A 24,425-nucleotide genomic window follows, 5' to 3' on the forward strand; every position below is an offset into this window, starting at 1 on the left:
CTTCTGTGGGACGTGTGACTAAACATATTGACTTTGGTGGGCTGCAACCTGTCATGTGTTTCCCAATAGTATTCCCACATGAGACACAGACACACGCAGGGTATCTTCTGGCCCTGCCATTATATGAGTACCGACAGACAAGCCTGAACTTTGGAGGCATGTATTATTCATTTTACGAAGAAGTCTCACTTCGTATATTAATGACATTCCAAGTTGCAACACCCCACAAAATAGATAATGAACTTTTCCCATCACTTAAGGAGTAAAGTAATGTAGTAAAGTTATTAAGAAACCATAATGATATGTTTGGTGACTCCCAATGTCACACATAACACCATTGCTACTGACGAATAGTGTGTCACACAGTTTTAAGAAAGTGAATCTATGAAATTGTATAAACTAGTAACGATCATTCTTAGTTTAAAAACAAAAAAATTGAATGTCGCTTTCTGATAATATGGCTGAGGGAGCTGCGACGGTTATCAGTGCAGAAGGTGCCATTATTTTGCTAACGATTTCACTTGTCTCCTCCATTCTTTGCTTACTTCTCAAAAACATGCATGAGTAGGTGTAAATGTGAGGGTAAATGTCTGTTTTCTATTTGGGGCATGCAATTTTGCCTAGAGTATTCTCCACCTTGTGCCCAAAGACTGCTGGGTTATGTTCCAGCATGCCTGCAAGCATAGTGAGGACAAGTGGTTTAGAAAATGAATGGATGATGTCATCTCTGCTGAGTCATGTATCTCGTTTTCTTCTCTTCTGCTATTGATTAGTGATCCTCAAAGTTGTGTTATGCTGGCTCCCTCTGGTGGTACAGCAAATCATTTCCGCCTAAACAGTACAGTTCAGTTGTATTTAACTTTTTTGTAGAATAGTTTGAATTTAATCTTTAAGAATTCTTTGTTTTCAGTTTTTTTTTTTTTTAGGTTATAATGTTAAGTTTGCACAAGATCTAACTAATCACCTCTGCGCATATTTATCCGGATAATATGAAACTTTCAGGAGCTGTCCTCCAATTCTGAAATGGCCCACAGTACTTTACAGATTATAATAGTCAGAAAGCATATTACAGCAATGTAATAAAGACCTAACAGTCAGTCTGGTTTGTTGGATGAATGGCTTCTTTTCAGCTCGCTTTGCTGACATTCGCCTCGAAAAAAAAAGAGAGTGAAAAAAGTGGAATGACGGCTGTAGGGTGGCGACTTCTCTCCACCCCTTTAACGGCAGTAAAGCCTCGAAGAGAGGGACTGGGAGGAGATTAGAAGTCAAATTAGGCAAAAGAGGGGGCGCTTGAAATGAAACCTACGAGACAAAAGAAGCGTGGACTCTCTGGAATTAAAACAGGAAAGAAAGCTGGCAGACTGGGAAGAAACTTGGTTTTCATATAACTTTTTTTTCTACTTGCTGTGAGACTCAGACATTACTTTATACGTATATGTACTTTAAAAATACATACAATTTTTATTTAAACTAAAGAAAAGCCCAAAACGACTCAGCTTCACAAATATTTCCTGTGACAAGCAACACAACTACAGTAAGTCGTTTTTTTTTTCCTCTCTCGTGGTGTCCATTGTGTTGAGTGGCGCCATGAACGCAACTGGACCAACCGGCTGAATTTCGCCACACGTGGCATTTACACTACTATATTTACGCACAATTGTTGAATAATTCACAGACGAGTTATATCAGGGGATGATTTAACTTGTCAAGAATTTGAAAGAAGGAAGGAAAAACAAAGAGGATCAAGTTGCTTGTTTAGGAAGTGACCATGAGGGAGGGGAGAAATGTCAATGGAAAACTCGACTCACTGTATAGGCTATATTTTGAAACGTTTTTATTTGTTATGGTAAAGAAATGTAGACGTTGCAAAACACTTTTTGTAGCGCTCACCTATACTTTTTACTTGATTGATATACACAAAAGCATGCTTGTATACAAAAAGATGATCGCAGGCGCGTTTGACTTGCAGAGTAAAAAAAAAAAAACGCTCCCTTCACTGACTCCGCGTAAATTGTAAAATTAAATTTAGGGAAATAACTTCGTGGGAACCGGCTGTTAACGTGTGTGATGTTCTACAAACCGCAATCACGTTGCACTCGTTCAAATTACTGTGCGTCATGCGCATTAAAATTTCGTATTCAACTCAAGTACTGAAAAGATGAAACCGCGTGTTTGCAGTTGACATTTTTACTTTCTTCCTGAAGTGACTCACCCGGAGTGGTTCTGCCTTGTACTGTATATGCATTTTTGGGCGGAAACTATTAAGTGGATGACTCCTCGATATATACTGCTAGGGTTGCTTTGCGTGTCGCATAAATTACGAACTCGGGGCATGCACGTGAACGTGGCAGCAGACTGGTCCCGGGACGGGTCCGAAGGCCGCCCGGCGATACTCGGTAACCGGACCCGCGGGGAAACAGCTGTTCGCTCAGCATCGGACGGAGATCCTGCGTGTCCCAAACTTTGATCGCCCGTATGCCCGCGTCGTCTATGCAATTTTGGGTGTCCCGCAGTAGTCCACAAACACGAGTGGTCGAGGTCAGGAACACCCCGTGGAGAAATCCGAATGGGAGCACCAACAAAAGGACTTGAAAGGGAAAGTTCAATGTGCCATCATTGTGTAATAATGGAAAGTATACTGGACAATACGGATTCTCATTTATTTTTCAGCAAGTATCATCCAAAAAAAAAAAACTTAACTCTGCACGACCAAAATTAAAATACAGTTGCAAAGTGATCCCAAAACGTCCGTAAATTACACAAGCATTTGTTTGTCTAACAAATCTTTACTTTTTATGTACATTCAGAAACAAACACATGTTTGGGGTTTGGCTTTCATGAATTCACCATCTTGTGGATTCAGTGCGCCACATAACTATGGTGAGGTCAATTTTGGAGCTTTGGCTCGACAAAAGTGCTTTGCTGCTCTTTTGTGGTATCTTGGTGCCTATTAACAAACATTGAAGTGAGAACAGGTGTTTCGGTTAGACAAAAGTTGTGCTTTGCCGTAATCTTGGTGCCTTGGAACTATGTTGAAGTGAGTTGAATAGATCTATCTATCTATGTATGTAACATTGCATCATTCACTTCATTGGTTGGTAGAGCGCATGTATTTCAGGAAGCATTTTCCTAATATGGCAGGCTTCCGTCTAACTTATGCACACTTCACAGTGCTGTGACAAACGTTTGTCAACTTTGCTGTTGCGAGCTGTGTGTTGATCCTAAACGCATCTGACAAGGACTGTGGGATACCCCCACCTCACTTCCACACACTGTTGGAGCAACATATTTAATGAGATGAAACGAAAGCTCTAAGCTTGAATGAGAGCTCTTCAAAAATATTGTTTACAAATCTGTAAAATTTTTGCAAAATATCAGCATAGGTGTCTTTAAATTAATGGGAGCATCCTGTATTTCTCCTGTAGGGCTGCAGATGTAATTTTTTTTTTTTCGTTGGTGAAAAACAATTCCTGTATAAACACACCTTTCCCCTTAATTATGAAGGAATTATGTATTTTTATTTTGTTAAATACAACAAAATGAGAGTTTAGACCAGTGGTTTTCAAAGTGGGGTCTGTGAAATAATTTGGGTTAACAGTGATAAAAAAATATATATTTGTGTTAATTTCATTTTTTATATTAAATTGTGAAAGTATTCATGACTCTTCAATAAAGCAACCATTTTCAAATATTTTTAAAAATGTAATAATTTAGAGCTAAAGTGACAAGGACTAAAGTGACATTTCGTTTTATGATGCTGTTTTTGACTAAATTATTAACAGCAACCTTTTTGAGGGAAATTGACCCACATTCAATTAAAGGCGTGCAATTTGCATTTTTAGTTTTATTCATGCTACATTCCTATGCAATAAATTATGAATTATTTTTCTGTAGCATACTTACAATATGTAACGTATCATGATCTCCGGTTTTGGACAGGTGTGATACTGGTTTGGTTAACAGATGCACGTCTGTTGCAGCGTATCACCAAGCACAAAAAAAAGAAAAAGAAAAAGAAAAAGTAGATGTCAGGGACGTGAAATCCAGTGGCGTTCTAATCTAGTCTCCTCACTAATGCATATACTATGCATTCCCGGTTTAGGAGTGTCTAATAGCAGTGCATGTGTTAATGCCGGGATTTTTCTTGGCATCTGGAATTTCATTCACTAATGTGCAGTCTCATTCACAATGCAACTCAATAAGGTATAGCTATTTGCATAGATAAATAGCTAAAATAATTGAAACCTATTTGAGCTACTTTAATGTCACAAATAAGGCATTTGGCGCCGCATATATCATGTATTGCCATCACATTAAAATACTCTTTGGAACCTAGTGATATCTTTGTGCCTAGATACCATGTACAAGTGTATTGCAGAGCTTCATTTAGAGCTGCAGTGCTTCTAATGCTTTTACTCAGGAAACTACTTGAATGCAAGCAGAATCAGAATCATGTGACACTAGATCAATTAATCATTTGCTCACAAGACATTTAAATGTCTTGTGAGTAAATGGCAGCATAACTAAGTGGTGCATGTGTGTGACAGTAATGTAAAGGGAGTGATTTTCTTATTAATTTACGGTATTTTTTTAAACATCCCGCATTTCCCTATTGCAGTTTCCATGCAGTTTCTCCTGAACGTCTGACAATTCATAGCTGGATCAAGATACTGATCTCTTGAGATTACCTGCTGTGTTTGCATGTGTGTAGGGTAGTGTGAAGATGGGGGGGTGTCACTTACCAACAACCACTCCCCCTTTTTGGAATTCTCTTTTCAGCATAATGGTAGTCCTGCTGGACTGTGAATAATCACATTACACGCTTGCCGCATGATCACATTTTGGGTCATCGGTGGCACACGCATGCCAATCTGCGCTATTGGTGCCTGCGTTGGGGAAATGAACGGCCCCTGGCACCATTCAATCCGGTCCCTGTGGATCAAACGAAATCTTAAATTGGGGCACTTGTAAGTCAAAGAATGACGTTATATTGTGAACGTAAAAGAAATAATTGCTGAAAAATTTCCTGATATAACAGACTTCATTACATTTTGTCTCATTCGCAGCCAAAGAATTCCTTCCCTGTGACCCCGTCCGCATCTTCTTGGTCAACACCAAATAAAATAGCTGGTTATATTTGGACTCATGTTTCCTCTTGAAATGTTTTCCAGCCTTGTGTGTTTGACAGAGAGAGAGAGAGAGAGAGAGAGAGAGAGAGAGAGAGTGTGTGTATGTCAGGGTGGTCATGACTGTATTGGTCAGTCATGTTCCAGGTTGAAGTGACCTGTCCTATGTGTGCAGAAATGTTCGCTCCAGCCACCTGATATTGTTTACTCCGTAACGTCATCCGTCACTGGGTGTGTTATATTTCTGTGTGTGCACTGTACAGTGTATGGAACACCTTTAAATTATGGCCCATCCCGTGTTGTGGTAAGGTGATGCTAGAGCGACGTCACTCATCCTCGCGGCGGAGCATTCACGTGCAAATGCCGTCCGTATGACTTTCTTGCATTGTAAAAGAGACACGGCGGGTGTTAAGGGACTCAAACGGGAACAAAACAATCGCTCACCGCATTGGACCTCGTCAGGGAAGTGGTGCGAAAATGCTGTCGTTCTATATGTAAAGAAGTACTTGAAATAATGAACTTTTAATGAACCTGTGTTTTACATTTGCACAGGAACAAGATCACAGCACATCATATTTAAAGCCTCTATGCAATGACTGCTTATAACATTTAAAGACAATGGACAGTCAAACTGTAAAATTGACTATATATTCATAGCAGCTAACCCCCCCCCCAAAAAAAAAAAACCCACCTTTTTTAAACTAATTTGCAATCCTAACTTAAAATAAAAACTCAATTTATATTACAAAAAGAAATATGTGACCAAACTAAAACAGTTTTAATAACTAATATTATGAGACCCATCTTATTCATTTGTATCCACTTTTGTTTCACTTTTGGAATGTCATTTTTTGATTTTTAGAAACAAGGGCACAACAATATTCATTTTCTTCACTCTTTCTTCCTCACTTCATTTCAAAAATCATTTAAACACCCTGTAGAGTGAATTCTGAGGTTTACTTGTAGGGAACAACAAGGTAAAGATACAGTACAAGGCATTGAGCAAGATTGTGAGTTATTATTATTGATATTATTATGAGGCCCAAGCCTATTAGCTTTCCAGCTATCTTTCGAGCAAAGCCGTGCCAGCGGCTGTCGCAACCCGCCTACATACAGTGAATGCTGAGGTCATTCTGGAATTGTAAACAAAATAAATATGTTATTCTTCTGACTGCCTTTTAAAGCAAACTGCACCATTTTCCTAATGTTTGAAGTTAAATCTGTCGTTTGAAAAGTGAATAATATGGCCTCGTGTGTTCCTTTGGCAGAGCAGAGATGGCACCCTCTCTCCTCCAGGCCTACAGGAGGCGCTGGTGGATGGCAGTGACAGCAGTGATCGAGAATCTGCTGTGCTCGGCTGTTCTTTTGGGTTGGGGTTCGCTGCTCATCATGCTGAAACGGGAGGGCTTCTATTCACACCTTTGTTCAGGTACTGATGGACATCGTGTCGCTATTTACAATACATAACATTAAAGTTGCCTGCCGTGCTGATTGCATTGTCTAAAAAATGTTTAGACTTCAAATTGTGACAATGCCAGTAATCATGCATGCCTAATGTAGTAACTCACATAGGTGTGCAAATTAGCCATACGACAGGATGAGAGTTGAAAACGAATCTAAAAAAACGATAGCATAATAACTATGGATCATTCTGATACGCTCTCCTCATATTTCACACACCCAAAGTGGATATTGTGGATTAAAAACTGAGACAATGTGGTTGCATAAGTGTGCACACCCTCTTAAAATTGGGCTCACATTCAAACATGTTAAATGGGATTCAGCACACACCTGCCAGCATTTGAAGTGCCTCTGATTGTTTATCAGTTCTAGCTGGGGGGGAAAAAAAATAGCCTCAGAGCATGATGCTGCATGCACCGGATGTGTAAGTATTCATAAAGAGGACGACGCTAAAGTTTAACGATATTCTGATTGGCTGTGAGAAATCACATGGGAAGGTTTACTGTCTTTTAGCAAAATGCGGTCCCACATAATTTATAATGGACATTGTGTAATGTCTCGTTCACAGAGAACGATTCGGTTGTGGTGTCTTTGGGCAACTCGTCCGACGGAGAGGTGGAGGAGTGGCTTAGCTGTGTAGACCAAGAAGAAATGTTGAATCTGGGCTTCACCATCGGCTCCTTCCTGCTCAGCGCCACTACGTTGCCCCTTGGGATCCTGATGGACAAGTTTGGGCCACGCCCTATTCGCCTGATGGGCAGGTAATGCTTTGGAAGTCTTGACTTAGGGTGGCCCCGCTCAAAAACCGCTTCGGTTATTTCCTCCTAATTTTTTGTTAGGATGGGCGTCAGCCAAGGAAGTTTCCATTTTGATAAGCATACTGATCATTTGTTTTTGTGCTGATCTAAATTCATATTATTCGGCCTAATAATAAAGAACCTGCAATGCAAATCAAATTAATGGAAAGAAAACTCAAACACTTTTAGTATTTATCCATCATCTCTCGCTGATGTGCATTACGTTCACTAACATGGCTGCGAACACGGAGAAGCTCGTTTCCAAAAGCAGTGTCGCTAACTTAGCCATTTGGCTTGATATATGTAACGACTTCTCTGATCGCTCAAGAAACTTTTTTTCAAATCTTCAACTCGCGTGTTCATTTAACACTTAATGAATTACAGAGTTAATTAACTGCAATTTTGGAGGACAATTGGTTGAGTATTTTTAATGATTTAATTTAGTTTGAGAATCCCTGATCCAAGCAATCAGTTAACCACCAACATGCATAAATAACGTGGTTCCATAGGAGATGATATCCAATCAAAAAATCCAAAGTTTCTTTTTTTTTGAGCCGTGACTGCGAGTGACTTAAATGTTTCTTATCTGAGTAAGCAGTCATAAGAATGTAGGGTACACAAAACATTGAGTGAAAGTATTTGATTCTTTTCATACAACTGGAGTAGTAAAAAGTAGACGGAGTGCATTCCCGAAGTGGGAGGAGGGACTGTTGTCTTTGTAAGTCAATGAGTGCAGGTGGGGCATGAGTGTGCTGAGACTTGGGTGCGTGTTGAGCACAATTTTATAGGGCGTTTCACAGAACCTGTCAGTTGTAGGAATTCAAACAGAGAATGGAAATTCCAAATATTCGGAAGAAGTCGCTGGTGAAATGCTATTTTTAAGGATTAAACGTAAAAAATGAATTGCAAATGTCTTCTGCTCCCCCTGATAATTCACGTGTGTGCTGGCCATGTTGCACAATAGCTACTGTACATCTGCGTCACACAGCATTTAGTCCTACCTTGATGAGTAAGATGTCTCTGACACACTTTTGAGAGTGGTATGCATGTACAGCAATTAGATGATGTCACATGTTGGAGGCTTCAATATACATTCTCTGGTTACAGCTCATGTTTTGGTTTATCCTGCATCATGATGGCCGTATCCGCCTATGACCCACCAAGTGAGTGCAGAAACACACTCACCTACACACTCACATATGGCAGCTATGAAACCATCCACTGTCATAACCTTCAGCTCTGTCACACGTTGTTCTCAAAAATGATTTGGTTCACTAATGCATCCCCTGGCAAGAGCAGAACAAAAAGACATGCGTGCGATGCAATGATGTCATCGCAAGCCAGTCATAGTTCTTCTGCCATCAACCACAACATCAGCTGCTTTTTAAATATGCGGGCCCTGGAACACTTCATTAAGAACACCTGCGCAATCCAACGAGATTCAACACAAATATTCTGCCTTCACAAAAATAGCATGTAAACATAGTGTCTCATATTTTGCCTTCAGCATAATTTTCCTTCACCATAATTCACAACAGCTGCTTGTGACCCAAACGACACATTAATACACATTTTAGACGGGCTTTTCACGACAACTCTGCCTAGTGTAATGTCCTTTGAATGTATTCTCCCCTCTGTGCGAAAAGCAGCCTGCCATGAAAGTAGTCACGGTATCACATTGCGTAGAGTTGTAGGTTTCCGGTTGCACATAAACACACACATACTACACACGGTGAAATGAGAGACTTCTGTGGCTATTCCAGCAGCATCTGGCGACAAATGCAATGACAGTTTTGGCTTTTAACTCTTTACTCGCAGCACTGTCGGCCCTCATCTTTCTGGCTCTGTCCTTGAACGGCTTCGGGGGCATCTGCCTGACCTTCACCTCGCTCACGGTAAGAAACGGAACCAAAAGAACAAAACAAAAACAAAAAACATTCATGTTGAGTTTCCATGTAAGTCCTTGTGAACAGCCAGTATTTAGTGGGATCTTTAAAGTTGACTGGAAAGCCACGCCCACCTTCTTGAGCGAAAGAAAGTGGGTCTGGAAAGCATTTCACAACTGCTGTTCGGCCAGGTTCAAAATAAACCGTGCAATCAAATTGGTCGATTTGCTTTGTGAACATCATTCTTCAGCGACAGAACCGAGTATGTCCTCCTTATTACATTCAAAATGACGTGCAGGAGAAAGAATATTTTGTTTCATTCGGCATTAAACGTTAAATTAAGCATGGAATGGCCAGACACGGAGACACCTCTGACATTTGAATTGTTGAATTGTTTTACCGCAACGGCATAAGTCATTCAATGCCGCCCTCATTGCTACTGCTTACTACTCGGCTTCCAGTGGAGCTTTTCTTATGTCTCCTCCACTCGATGCCAATTGGTTCTTTCAACTCTCTAATCAAGAAATGTTCTTTAAGGCGACTGTGCTTGGACTTGCTTGCTGTTTTTCAAGTCAACACTACATACAGATAATATTCGTTTGCCCTCTTAATGGAGTTTCCAATTACGTATTAGCGTAATGCTAGCAAAATGTTACGCGGTTGTTTTAAACACACAACCCCTTATTCTTTTCGTTTGATATTTAGTTTGATGGCAAACTTTTACATTGCAACGGAGTTAAACAGATTGATGTCTCTTTTCTCTAAGAATTGTTTGCTATCTGCTAAACTATCGCTCATTTTGTAGTGAGTTACTGTAATTCTATCCATCCATTGCAGGGTATAAAAGAAATAAACATCATTTACAGTATGTATATTCACACTTAGTGACAATTTAGATCCTCCAAAAAATATGTTTGTTTTACAACACCAGACCCACATGCTTTACAGTTGATTGAGGTTTTATGACAAAGCAAGTTACAGCAGATGTTCCACAGTAGTTGGTATTTCAGCTCGCATTGGTGAATAATAAATAATCCTTCACCTGTCAACAGACATGTCACAGAGTCTACGTGCCCTTTTTATGATAGCTGATTTGACCGTGTCCACCATGCAGTGCACTCCAAATATTTAGTGTTATGTTTAGAGGTGCCAAAGTACAAGACAAGTGTCCTAAATGGGAAGGACACAAACACACACAAATAAGAATCATGATATGATTTGGGTGGAACACGTGTTCTGAGTTAAGCGCACGCCCATCTTCCTCGTGAGTCTGAAGTGGCGCCAAAACGCACTTTTTGACAGCCGCTCGTGTTAAAGCCACCCGATTCTCAATTGACCGCATTGCATAAGAGCTACGCTGAGAAAATCAGCCTTGTGCTCTTTTATCAGGTTTTGGTAGCTAGCGTGGTCGCAGCCTCTGTTTGCTTCAGCTGAGGCAACAGTGTGTGTTGTGTTTACATTTACATCAAACACGTGTTCTCGCGTGTGATGTGTCAGCTGCTAAGAACAGCCATCAAGTGCATTTTATTGTTGCTGCGCCTCATGTGGCCTGGCAAGTATTTTGGTTCGTACTGTCCCCGCAGCAGCGTATGTTTCCATCCCCTCCCCTCTACCAATAGCGGCCCTGGATCGGCCACACACCCTCCACCCGCCAGCTCTCGGCCCACTCACCTCTATTTCAAACAGTCAAGGCCACGCTTTCTGGTCTCTTAGTCCTGTGACTCCTACCCTTCCCCTTTCTGTTTTGCGCATCAGGCTGCAACGAATCAATTCCCTCTTGATTCATGTGGCTGCGTAATGCGTCCACGTGTTTGGGTACGCATGAAATGAGCGCTAAATAAATAAAGACATCCAAAGCTGAATATCGGCGGATGACGTTGGACTTGAACGGGTGTCCGCCCACTTTAGCTGAGAGATATTTGCATGTGAAACAATTTTGTTTGATACAAGTAAGTTTTACTAAGAGTTGGCACTGGAACAAATTCCATCCATTTTCTATAGCAGTTGGGATCTTTACAATTGCAAATGAGTTGGAATCTATCCTAGCTGACTTTGGACGAGAGGCAAGTTTGAACCCCAACTCAAGTGGACTAAGGCCTTGTCTACACGCATATTCTCCCCGTTTGTGTTGAAAGAAATCATTTGTTTGGCTTTGTTAATTGAAAAATCGCTGGCATTCAAATCTGCAGAGTATGGTTTCATTCAGTTACAAGCGTTCCAATCTGCTAGTCAGCAGTAGTGTCACCAAATTTTTTTCCAGAGCCGTTACCACCGATATTTGCCGATATTTGAAGCCAATATTTATTTTTGATTTTTTGAAAGAAAAATATCAGTGTCAATGTGAAAATAAATAAATGAATGAATAAATAAAAATACAAACTAAAACTCTTAACCTTGTTGAATTGCCTTTAAGCCTGTATTTACTGAACAACTTTTCACAATTGCCTTATGTTGATTAATTTTGTAAGAAATGTTCCACAAAATACATTTTTGTTGTCAAATTCAACAAGAAAAAAGTACAGGAATCTCGAGGGTCATTGTTGTTGGTGTTTATGCCATTATCATGACATGTTTGTTTAAAACGTGTGAGCAAAAAGCAATTTTTATTTATATGTTTTCATAAAAAGAGGCCCTAAATGTCTTCACGACTGGAGATATTGGCTGGTGAACCCATGTCCTGTGATAAACGGGCATTCTTTTCCTGCACAACTTTTTGAAATGCATATTTGTGTGCTTTTCATTAATTATTCACTTAGTGGTCAAAGGAGTGAGCAAATAATAGCTGACAAAATCTGATAGTTGAAGGAACTAGAAGTTATAATCATGCTAACATCTATCATGGCATCAAATCATTATCAAGTTTTCGAAGAACGTGGTCTGAATATTTAAGTATGTTTATATCCAAGTATTGCAGTTGCAAACAACTGTGAAAAGTTGGGTTGTAATCCTCAAGATCGGTCTTGGTTTCGGGACCACACACACACACACACACACACACACACACACATATTAGTCGTCCTCGTTTGACCCTCAATTGAGCCTTCCCCTCCCCACCTTCCAGAACTGAATGACATTCACAGTGTTGGTATTGATTTTTTAGAGGAGTTGGAGGCTCACAACTACAACTTTTTCCTGATTGGAGGCATCTTGACCAAATACCAACAGTTTGATTTCCTTGAACAAACAGTTTTCGTCGGCAGGGAAATTCCATCTCACTGCTGCGAACAAACTGCTTCTTTGCTTCTCTTTGCCAAACAGAGAAATAAATCAATTTCACATGTGTTACTGCATAACATCTTTGTTAGCAATGAAGCTAAACCGCTCTTCTTATAGCTCCTCACATGCTAACTAGCCAAGTGTACGCAGCTAACATCGGTCCTGAAACAATTAGTCTGACAGCAAAACACATGCACACGTCAAACTGCCGCGAGTGAGAGCAGACAATGTTACAAGTGGTGCAAATATATTGATTCTTACGGTAACTGATGCAACAGCCAGTCTACCTGCAAGTAGCATAAGCAGCTACTGTCAGCTGTGGAGCGAAAAGACTCTTCTGTCTCTAAGCTGATGACATGCTAGCCCAGGGTGACCCGACGTAACGGTTTAACCGGGACAGTCCCGGTTATGAGCATTGCACCCTGAATAACAACAGATTTTACCAGCCCTACTCTTCTTTTTTTTCACAAATCATGAATGTTGCGTACAAATGGCTCGTTTTTTGTTTGTTTTGTTTTGTTTTTAACTCCACCAAGCCAGTTGGTTGGGCCAAGTGTATGTCAATCATAAAGTTGTCAGAATATAAATAAGTCAACCAATTAAAAAGGAATATAACGGTTTACTTAGACAATCACGTTCGATGCATGTTGGAACTAGAATTTCGACTGTTTCTGCATCTAAGGATTATTGAAAATGTTGTCAAATTGGAGCGAGCACAGAATTTCCGGTGGCACGTTTCCAATGGGGGACTGAGAGGAATGTAATTTACGGTTTTGCCCAAAAAAAAATGAAAAAAAAAGATAGCAGGGAAGTGTACTTGCTGGTTGACTGAATATATGTTCAATGATCACTTACACAGTAGAAAATCTGAAAGATCTTTAGGTAAAAACTCATTCAATGCACCAAACAACAACTTATCAGTGAGCACAACGCAGGGCCTATTGAAACATTTAATTATTTATTTGACGAAACAAAGTTGGAACAGTCGCATGTCACCTCAAGTTGCAGGAACGGGGGATACAAATCCTACTACACTGGTATAACACCCAGACTGAGCAAAAATACGTTGCATAATTTGTGCATTGACTAGTTTATTAAGTATCATCCAAGAAAGGATGATGCATGATCTAAAGCACTGTACTATTTTGGCAACGCTGACTTTGCTTTTGTAAACTGGCCACGCTTTCTTTTATGTTGCACTTTGAACTATGTCATACTGAACTAAGCCATAAAAAACAGCTTTGTTTCACTAAGTATTTATTTATTTATTTATTTTTTTTGGGGGGGGGGTGGAACTAGAAAATGAAGTACTGCACTTGTTAAAATCGGCCAACTCACTCGTTAAAGTTCAAACAAGTTCAACGTTATTCAACTTAGAGACGTAGGCTTTCCCGCCAAACCATTATAAGAACACACCTTCCAGCATACCTTTAAGGCGTGTCTTCCCATCTTAATAATGATCACACTCGGTTTGGCTTCTACGCTTGGCACTGCAGGAATGAAGACAAGCCTCTCGTGCACGGCGTCTTAACAGCCGTGGAATTCCCTCCAGGGCGCTGTTGGATCGCACTACGGTGGAAAAAAAAACGTGTTCTTTCACTCTATGATGAGAGTTGTCACTATACCCAGCGCTCAGCAAATACGAAGAATAAAACACAGCAGGGAAGAATGGAGGAGCCTCTGTAAAGTCACTCAGGGTCAACCACAAAGGAAGTTTAAAAGTCTCACGTTGTTATTAGAGGACGACGTGATCGGGCAACAATCATCTCATCTTTTTTATACATGTGTAAAGCAGCTGTACGAGGGTGAGGTTCAAGTGATAGTTTTCCAACATGCTCAGCGCTAATCAGTTGTCGTTTGGTGTTTCCTGCTGGGAGCTCTTGAAGAAGGACTGCAGCTGTCAAAGCAAAAAAAAAAAAAATCCGGCTATAGTACTTTGTTATTTTTAGCTGAGAAGCTGATTAAGATGTGGATGTAGGATTTTTTTTTCCATTTTGTAATAAATAGGGTATCTTTCCATTTCACATTGTTTCTCACTAGTGACGTGTGTTGACGTTCATTAGTCAGATTTAAATTCGCAGCCTGATATTAAAAATCGGTAAAATAGTATTTTGATTTTGACAGCATTAAGCAGATACTAGCTCTGATACTTTAATAATTACAAATTATTTTCATCTCATACATGAGGTGTTTCTTTTGATTTTCTTTTAGCAGACATTTGTATGAGTAACAGTTTGTTCACCATAGAACTATTTTGGAATATAAGACGCAGACTGCCGCTTTAAGAAAAGTGGAGTTTTATTCTATTTTCAAGTTTTACTTGAAAACGAAAAATAAAATATGGCTTAGCCCTAAAACTGTGGTACATATCTCTCTGACCTGTTACACCCCATATATTCATTTTTTATTGTTCTCTGAATGTTCTAAACTCATGTCATCATGGGACTCTTTCGGCAACAGAACTATTGCTTGAATCCACAGTATTTCTACTGGTTGAATCACAATCAACCATATTCTTAGGAATCTAGGATTATCTGTGCCAGCTGTACTAACCTCAGTATGTAACAACGGGCATTCAGAAACATTGATCTGATCCAAATTCGGATTGTTTAGGGGAGTCACCGCTTTATGAGGTTATTTCCGTCCTTACTCATTTACACTCCTTTCAGCCTTAATTATTCCTAATTCGAGCACCTTTTTTTTTTTTTTGCCTGGAGTCCGCTTCCCCTCTGAGTCCGGTGTTACATAATTAAACCTCAAATTTGGCCCACTGTCTTGAGTGATTAGCGGTGATTAAAGTCACTGCAAGCCTCGGGTGATTGAGCCCACCAGGAGCAGAGCCTGATATGATGGTAGGTGACAAGTGAGCAGCCAACTTTCCATTTGACACTGACTTCTCTTCCCCGGCTGCCCCTTGTGAGCCTTGGCACTTAACACCGTCAATGCCAGACCCAAATGCGCTGGAAGAGCGCAGACAGACTTTATCTCGAAGAATACATCGGTAAGCTGTTAACTCACATATCTGGCTGAGGGCCCTCTTGCCTGCCTTTAACAAATCTTAAATAATGCAGCACTAAACTTCTGGAGGCCTTCAACTCGTCCATTCTCAGAAGTCATGAATGGGGACGGGTGTTCTCTGCCCATCCGACATCCTCAGGAAAGCTTTAAATTTCCTGTTTACCCACCGTCATCATCATCGTGTCAGCTCTCACTCTTGCCCCCAAGGTCATCGCCAGTCAGCAGCCAAGAACACACAGACTTGGAAAACATTGACGTTTTCACGTCTTTCTGCTTTTCAGTATCTTAAGTTCCTGGAAGGCTTATGACTCTGTGTCTGCTCTTGCTTTCGCTCTTAGAGGGATTAAGGCGGGCCCGAATGATTGATTGGCTGGTCGATTATTTTGCGTTACTTCTTCTCAAAACAAGACAAAAATAATGTCAAACTGTTGAGAGATGTTTACGCCCCTGGACTGGTTTCAAGTCACAAGGCAGACGGCCTTCAGCGCAGGGAGAAAATCCAAACTCCACTTTGAAACAGAGGCTTGAATCCCAGATCTTAGATCACCTGGAAATACAAGTTGCTGGAAGCTAAGAGACCAGATAATTAGGCAAAGCTGACAAAAAACATAAAAATATAGGGAACATGCAGAAAGTTTGACTTGTCTGCATTTCCCATGATTGCTGACACAGAAGCAGGAAGCAGTTCTGGTTCTTGTCTGTGAGAGTAAAGAGTGAATTCCTATTTAATTGTTCTTATATGAATTGCTATGAAAACTGCAGGTGACTTATGCGTGGCCCAAACAAAAGGCTTGCTGGTCTACTAAAAAAAAAAAAAAAAAGAGAGAGACGCCAAGACACGACCTATGTAGGTGAAATCGGGACAAAATAATAGCGCTTGTGAAATCCGTCGTGACTCGGGACACAAGGCGCACAATCTGGATTGTCCCAGTAAAAACGTAATGTCTGATTGTCCCACCTTAACAAAGACTAATGCTACAGAAACCGGATGCATACTGTACTAGTGTAGTTGCTCTTTTAAATAATAATCAATACTTCACGACTCTACTTCTGCAAGGAAGCGGAATAAAAGGGAGACAAGCTGATTAAGTCTAGAGTTCGGAAACTTTTGCCATGCTGGTAGTTAGGTTTTCCATGGAGGTTATTACTTAGTTAGAACAGCGAGCTTGTGGGGCAGCATACTTACAATCCGTCACATGTGATCTCATAATCATCATTGGCCCACTGAAAACTTGTAATTAAAGTACACTGAGTGTGAGTGTGGCACAATAGACGCTTTGTTGTAGAGGCTAAGCTGCTTATTACTGTAAACAGGTCAACCTGATATGTGATGTCTTAGTGCCTGGTGCCAGCCTTTCTTTCCCGCCAACGTTCATCAGCGTTGTAATCCGCCGTTACAGAGAATGTGTGGAAAATGCAACATGAGTGGAAGTATAGCTTAGTCTGACTCGGTTATACAAGGTCAGCGTCCAGTCAGGTCAGAAGTCTGCTGCTTTCAGTCCTCATGACACCGAATGTACTTGTGTTAAAATGACTGACACACTCCAGGTGTCATTGAGTTCACACCGATTGTACTGCATTGGAAATGTGCGGTCTGGCTGACTCTCATGGAAGATGTTGGCACCGTGCTCTCCAGCAAAAAGAAAAAGGACTGACGGGAGATGCCTGCCCCCTGCTGGTCAGAGTTACACAATGAAAGAAGAGATTTAAAAAAAAAAGCGTGAGCGCTCTCAACAAAAATAAAAATAGTTTCCCTTTTAAAATTAAACTTTATCCGACGATTTTTAGGGTTACGATTGGAAAAATTGATAGATAGATAGATAGATAGATAGATAGATAGATAGATAGATAGATAGATAGATAGATAGATAGATAGATAGATAGATAGATAGATAGATAGATAGATAGATATAGATAGATAGATAGCAGTGACGTGAGGTTCATGGTTGGTGAGGCTCCTTTATTGTCAGATTTACAAATATATAAACCAAAAAGGGTAGCCTATACACTTGGCTACTGGTTATTTCAAATCTCATCAGCATTCTTCACAAAACACGGACGCACACACACGGTACATATTACAAATGTGTAAAGGTAAAAAAAAAAAAAAAAAAATACCTGCATTTGCTCTACACCACAGGTGTCGAACTCCAATCCTCGAGGGCCGGTCGGTATCCTGCAGGTTTTCCGATTTTCTCTCCTAAATACTCCTGATTAGGATAATTTTCAAGCTACCTCAGATCTTACTAATGAGCTAATCATTTGAACCGGTTGTGTAAGAAATAATGTTCATAATAAGCAGCGGCGCATCACTAATGTGTTGGCCGTCGTAATTCTATAATCTATACATCATAATTGAGATTATAGAGTGGTGTACAAAACCACAGATTTCAATTTTGACCTCCAGTGCAATATTCAGTTGTTTTTAAAACTTTTATTCTGACACCTAAATCAGTTTAATACAGATTGCTTCACGAAAAGCATGAAAAGAAAAACAAAGACTATTTAATTTAAGGCCAGAATTTAGATACGACCCCGTGGGTTCTCCAGGGTTAAATATTCTATTATATTATTCTTAGTCTAATGTCTTTTTTTTTATAAGATTGCAATGAAAACTGTTTGTGTCTTACCTTAAATTGTAGATGAAGTCCATGCGCAATATCCCGTGTTAGTCCAGACATTGTCACAAGTTGAGAACAAACGGCAGGGAAAGCAATAAAGACGGTTTTTCGAAAGATAACCACATAGCCATACTTTTCAGGTGTACAACTCCGTTTGAAAAGAGCGCGTTATCTTCTGTGCCGTAGTTTGAAGCAAACCTTTCAGGTGTATGATCCTCTTCCATTTTGGCTGTCTGACGTCACAAAATACAAAATCAATAGCACTTGACTCGCCTGGTGCCTCTGCGTAGAAGAACAGCGCAACAAGTACCCGTTTGCTCACGTACGCCCTCTTCCTTGCGGCTGAGAACTACCTGCCTCACCCTATGCCTTTTCACTGCGGTTTTATTTCCCATCGGCAAAACTAAATATGTCACTAACAAACATCAAACCTTAATGGTTAAAGACATTAGCCAGACTGTGGACAATCAGGTCAAAAAAACGTATCTGCAAAAATTATATTGACTCCATGCAGATATACGGCAAGCAGCACGGGCCAGTTGACGTATCAACGCAGTTTATGATGATTGCGCATTCAGAAGTGAAGCTTGACTCGTCGCTGTTTCTCGTTTCATCCCTGTATTTGAACAGGAAATAGGCAAATTCAGCGATTTTAACGATACAAAATGTTTGAAACCAGCCATACATAAAAATCAGTGGACAAATATTTATATAAATTTAATGTTATCGTTCTTTATTATTTTTACTTGTCATGATGACAGGTGAGAATCTGCCTCCCCGACCGCACGTCCCTGATAGATAGACAGACAGGCTGGTTGGTTGGTTGATTGGTGATCAAAGAAATGAAATGCTTCTTCTGTGTTACCAGCTGCCTAATATGTTTGGTGCTTTGAGCTCTACCGTCATGTCTCTGATGATTGGCTCTTATGCCTCATCTGCTGTCACCTTCCCTGGAGTCAAGGTAATATTTAATAAATAAAATGTGAGAATCTGTATCACAGTCTTAATGTATTGATATATGTAACTGATCAAATAGTTTCTCCTAACTATAATGGACTTTAGCAGGAATTACAGACGTGATAGATTTTTTTTTTTTCTTCTACTCTCCAGCTCATCTACGACGCGGGTGTGTCCTTTGAGGTGATCATGTGGTGCTGGGCAGGCCTTGCCGGATTTGTCTTTGTTAACTGCTTCATCAACTGGCCAAGGGAAGGTTTCCCGACGCCCGAAGAAGTCGATTACAGGTGAGAGCGCGGTGTCCTGGATGATCTCCAAACATGACAAAGTTCATCCCAACGTGATCTTGTTTGATTTTCGTGGGTGACAGTAAGATTCTCACATTGCAAGCGTCGCCATCATCAGACCAGAAAGTTGTTGGAGAGAGTCTGAGGGAAAAGAATGGCGATATCCAACAGTCCTTGGAGAAACTTCCCAACGGAGGCAATATTGGGCCCAGTATGTCAAAAACAAATCAAGCAGTCACAATCACTATTGTTTCATAGAGATGGTCAAAATTCCTGTTTTGTTTTGGATCTCATTCGATTGTTCGGGTTGTTCCTAATAGTGACTTAATCTGTGATTCTAATTGATTTTATGTTTAAAACAAAGTTTTTTTTGTTCTTTCTGAAGATGCTGTTCCCTTCCGCCGCTCTGTCTTCTCCCCCATTTTCCTGTGGAGCCTGGTCACGATGGGGATGTCCCAGCTGAGGATCATCTTTTTCATGGGTGCCATGAACAAGATGCTGGAATTCATGGTGACGCATGGAGAAGAACACCGTGAGTGTCCCAGTGCTTCCTCCCAGTAACAGAAAACAAGTTAAGTTCAATGACAAAATGACTTTTTTTCTTTTAACAGCTTCGGAAGACTTGGTGATCGAGAGTGCAGAGAAAGGTGAACGGTGGCTCCATTAACACACAAATGCCTCATTTGGGGTCCTGGTTTGACTTTACTCACTCTCTTTCAGTGAGTTTCTACTCATCCATCTTCGGCACGCTGCAGCTGCTGTGCCTTGTCACGTGCCCTTTGATTGGTTACATCATGGACTGGAAGATGAAAGAGTGTGAAGAGGACAAGCCCCTCTCCCAAGAAAGCGAAAAGAGGTAGTGGATCTTGAGAAAATACTAGATCCAGGGGATATTGCAGTCTTGCACTCCTTCAATGAGTTATAATAAGAGCTATATAAACATTTTTTTTTCTGCTTCACGACTTTTCAGTTTTATTTTATAGACGTTCTGTGAATTGACCCCTAATTACACACACTTGCCTTATGTTGGTTCTTATTTTCATTACATTTGCTCCTTAAATTTTAATAGCAACCCCTCTTGATTTCGAACAGCTTTTAAATATTGTTACTGTTAAGTTGGTTATTGTATGTTTTATACGTTAATTGTGCTGTTTTAGATTTGACCAAGTCGAGAAATTTGAGAGTATATAATTTGATAAATAATTGGTTGGTCAGTTCTGCACATTTGCTCTTTTCTGGAACTTGTAGACTGACAGACAGTGTTTTTTTCATCTATCTATTACAGTAGTTCTCACAGTAGTTTTCTGTGATGTACCCCTCTATGAAAGTACCCCTTAACCAGTGCGAAGTATTTTTGGGTTTAAAAAACAAAAATCTTAAAATATGCCAACAGTGTCTGATTTATTAAACTTTAGAACCTTTCAAACTTAATTTTTATTGGTCCATATATACAAGTTATATTTTCCTGAAACGTATAATGAATTCGATAATTCTTTTTAAAGGGTTGTTGCATGTTTGTTTTATTTAAAATCTTGAGTACCCCCTGGAGTTCCTTCAAGTACCCCCAGGGGTACCCATAACCCCACTTGAGAACCATTGATCGATTCCCCCAGATCTCCACAAAGTAAGTCAGTTATGAGCAATATAATGTGTGTAAGGACATTTTGTGTACTGTAGGAGCTCTGTGGTTTTAAAAAGGATAGTTTTAGACATCTTTCTTTTGACATTCTCTCCATGAGCTTTCCAGCTTATTAACGCAGACGAGCATTTTGACCTGTGTGCAGAGGCGGTTAAATCTCTGAGCGTGTGGCCAGTTTTATCGCCGGTGGTTTTAACACAACCATGTCCCCTCAGCCAGACCGGCGGGACCAAGCGAGACCGCATGATCCAGAAGCTGACCAACGTCATGAGGGCCTTCGTCCTCACCAACCTGCTGCTCATCGCTTTCGGCTGCTGCTCCCTCATCGACTCTCTGCCGCTGCAGGTGGCGTGGACACGCGAAACTAATGAAACAACGTTCGCAGTTGCGTGTCGGGAGGCAGCCGGCAATGTTGATTTCTTTTCTCGTCTGTCCGCTAGATCCTGACCTTCATCCTTCACACCATGGTCCGAGGATTCATCCATTCCTGCTGCGGAGGCCTCTACGCTGCTGTGTGAGTGGAGCTTGTTGGATGACGTGCCTCCGAAATTGATTGCTCATGTGTTGAGGGTTACTTCCTTTTTTCTTTCACTTTTGATAACCATTTATTTCTCCCATCGTAGCTATCCATCCAACCACTTTGGTACACTGACAGGCCTCCAGTCCATGATTAGTGCCGTGGTCGCTTTGCTCCAGCAGCCGCTCTTCATCGCCATGGTCGGCCCTCTTAAAGGAAACCCCCACTGGGTGAGGACATGTTTGGACTTTTTGTGAAACATTAGCCATCAATGCAAATGTACCCCGTACATTAAAAGGCTCTTTTTGCACATCCACCATAGAATCAGTTGCTGATTCTATCGTTCCCGGCATTGAATGAGTTAAGGCAGTACAACAAACCATGGTCTTCAATCTCTTTACTGTTACGCCCCCAAACTTTCACTAAGCGTCAGAAAGTGCAATCTGCATATCCATTTTTGACACCTTCGCTTTGGTGATGTTATCATATTATTTGCCTTCATGGTCTACAAAGGTCGGAAAACATTGGACTAACATAAACATTTCTCTAATCCAATCAGATCAACGTGGGCCTGCTGATCCTCTCATTGGCCGGCTTCCTGTTGCCTGGTTACCTGTTCTTTCACCGCAGATCTTTGGTGAAGCAAAAGGAGGCCCGAAACAAGAGGGCCACGGGCCAGGAGATGCAAGCGCTCAACCACGCGGAGGCCAACGGTTACAAGCACCACGGCAACGGGCAGGCGGCTGTCGAGGCTTAAAAGCCACCAACAGAAGCAAGGATTTGAGGAATTATAGGATTTATTTTTGTACGTGCCTTCATAATAAGCAGCAATATGTCCAATGTTTTTTGGGTCACTGTAAACCATGTTATAGATTAAGATAGGACCCGCCGCCCCTCCCGGCCCCCAGGCTCGCCCGCCGGCGCTTTGCATTGACTGAGAGTGTAACCGTGTCACCATCATTTGTTGTTGTTATTTATTGGGGTTGATGTTGTCACAGAGCCAAACGAGCGCCATTCAAAGCCATACATGGGTTCTCCTCAACAACGCGCACATCCGCCCTAGTGTGGCCTCGCCATTACACCGCGGATATCACGGTACTTGAAACGCTTGCATGGAGTTTTCAAAGACGAATCGTCGCAATCCTCGCTAACACCAAAGAGCAGCTCGGAAAAGAGTAGAAACGTTCTTTTTTCAGTATTGTTCAGTGTGTGCTGAATGAAGTTTTTCGTGCATTATTACTAATCGTGCCTTTTCCACCAAGATCCATTTTGTTTGAAAACATTGATGAGGAAACGTGATCAACTAGGTCGCATGTGTCAAACTCAAGGCCCGTGGGCCAGATCTGGCCCGCCACATCATTTCAAGTGGCCCGTGAAATGCCGATTTGACTTTCAAGTTTCTAGCTAAAATGCCAAAATTGCAAGTTGTATTCAACTTTTACATTTTATGATGCAGAAAAAAACAAGCGTTTTTTTGTTCCCGTTTTGACCGGCCTCCGATTTCAAAATTAGGTAAATGTGTGACAAACACACTTTGATTTGACTTCACTGTCACACTGGCCCTCCGAAACTATAAATTCAATGTGGCCCATGATAACGATGAGTTTGACACCCCTGAACTACATTTACTTTGCAGATAGGCTTGGTTATAGAGACACCATATCTACCTCCTCCATTTCATTATTTCGTACTGTCTCTCTGCGGCCGACTGCACCACATGTCCACCTACTTTTTTTTTTTTTACCGAAAATATCAATTTCCCCTAACAAAAACAACGTTCAGTCAGTGCATTGTTTTCTCCTTGTGCTTTCATTTTACTCCGAATGGAGCCAATTTAACCATAGGAAGCCTCGACTGATTATTCAATTTAAACACACAATGTGTGTTCTATGTTGAACACTTTGTACTGCTTTATGCACAAAAATGATAGTGTGTGTATAAAATATGTATTTAAAGTGTATTTTTATACGATAGTTGCATTAGACTTCAAAAGGGAAGCATTTGTCGGAGCAGCAAATGTTTTGTAGCGTGCCAAGATGATTGCCTGTGTAGGCTTCGCTCTGTTGCTTTTCCTGTCGTGTTGATTCGCGAGTAACAATCCAGCCAGAATAATTTACTTCCTGTAAATAGTTGTAATGTATTTCATGACGCGTATTCTACTTGCTTTACCATATATGGTGTGTGTGTCCGGTTGCGGGTGTATTGTCCAGAGGTTGTTTGCTCAGTTAGGTTCTGTGCAGTTTCATCAGATGAAATGATTGAGTGAACTCATGTCTGCTGTAACATTGTACAATGCAACTACAGTACAGTTTAGACTTAGGCAATCACTTTGTAAACGGATGATTTGTTTTGACTCTGCATTTCAGTGTCTTCACATGTTGATTTTATAGCTGCTTTTAAATGATGGCTTTACTTGGTGAATTTACTTAGTTTTCCATTTTTAAATATATGCAGAAATTGCATTGTGTATTTTTGTCTATAGTGGCTGCATTTCTCAGACATTTGGCTCCATGGCAACGCTGACTTGAACACAACTGTGCCAAATTCAATCGAATGTGTTTTGGACCGTAAATTGTATAGAGGTGATCAGGGTCCTGAATGCATGCATGTGTACTTCTGAAGTGTTCGTGATGTTGATTTATCGTTCCTGCAGTCCGATCTTTCGGAACGTGGAATCGGATATTATCAGCTCATCGAAACTAATACGATGCTTGTTGTCTGGAAAGTTGGAAAGAGCTGGTTTTGCACATGACATTTAATCAACACCTCTGACATTGTCCTTTATTCTGTATTCCATCAGTCAACACAGTTGCTAATGTAATCCTGCTTGAAGTAATTAATACTAGATAGAACATTTAACCAGTTTGTGCATTTCATATTAAAAACATTGATGAAATAAG

General features: G+C 40.6%; 1 protein-coding gene and 1 long non-coding RNA gene across 2 annotated transcripts; one reads left to right on the plus strand and one right to left on the minus strand.

The window, feature by feature from the left end:
* Positions 1-1,313: 1,313 nt before the first annotated feature.
* Positions 1,314-24,424, plus strand: slc43a1a (solute carrier family 43 member 1a). Its single transcript, XM_088431276.1, has 15 exons — positions 1,314-1,534; positions 6,395-6,555; positions 7,156-7,348; positions 8,492-8,547; positions 9,203-9,279; positions 18,994-19,086; positions 19,236-19,369; positions 19,453-19,580; positions 19,755-19,901; positions 19,981-20,016; positions 20,090-20,225; positions 21,224-21,353; positions 21,449-21,522; positions 21,632-21,755; positions 22,085-24,424. Exons 2-15 carry the CDS (start codon positions 6,402-6,404, stop codon positions 22,280-22,282), a joined length of 1,680 nt encoding a protein of 559 aa, XP_088287402.1. The 5' UTR covers positions 1,314-1,534; positions 6,395-6,401; the 3' UTR covers positions 22,283-24,424.
* LOC148413731 (uncharacterized) lies at positions 13,635-18,335 on the minus strand. Its single transcript, XR_015867587.1, has 3 exons — positions 18,135-18,335; positions 14,215-14,383; positions 13,635-14,055 (listed from the first exon to the last, which is right to left on the minus strand). It is a non-coding gene; the product is annotated as an uncharacterized LOC148413731 (long non-coding RNA).
* Position 24,425: the final 1 nt, after the last annotated feature.

The sequence above is a fragment of the Hippichthys cyanospilos genome, chromosome 13, assembly GCF_059441005.1.
Source record: "Hippichthys cyanospilos isolate Australia breed blue-spotted pipefish chromosome 13, RoL_Hcya_1.0, whole genome shotgun sequence".
Taxonomy (NCBI): Eukaryota; Metazoa; Chordata; class Actinopteri; order Syngnathiformes; family Syngnathidae; genus Hippichthys; species Hippichthys cyanospilos.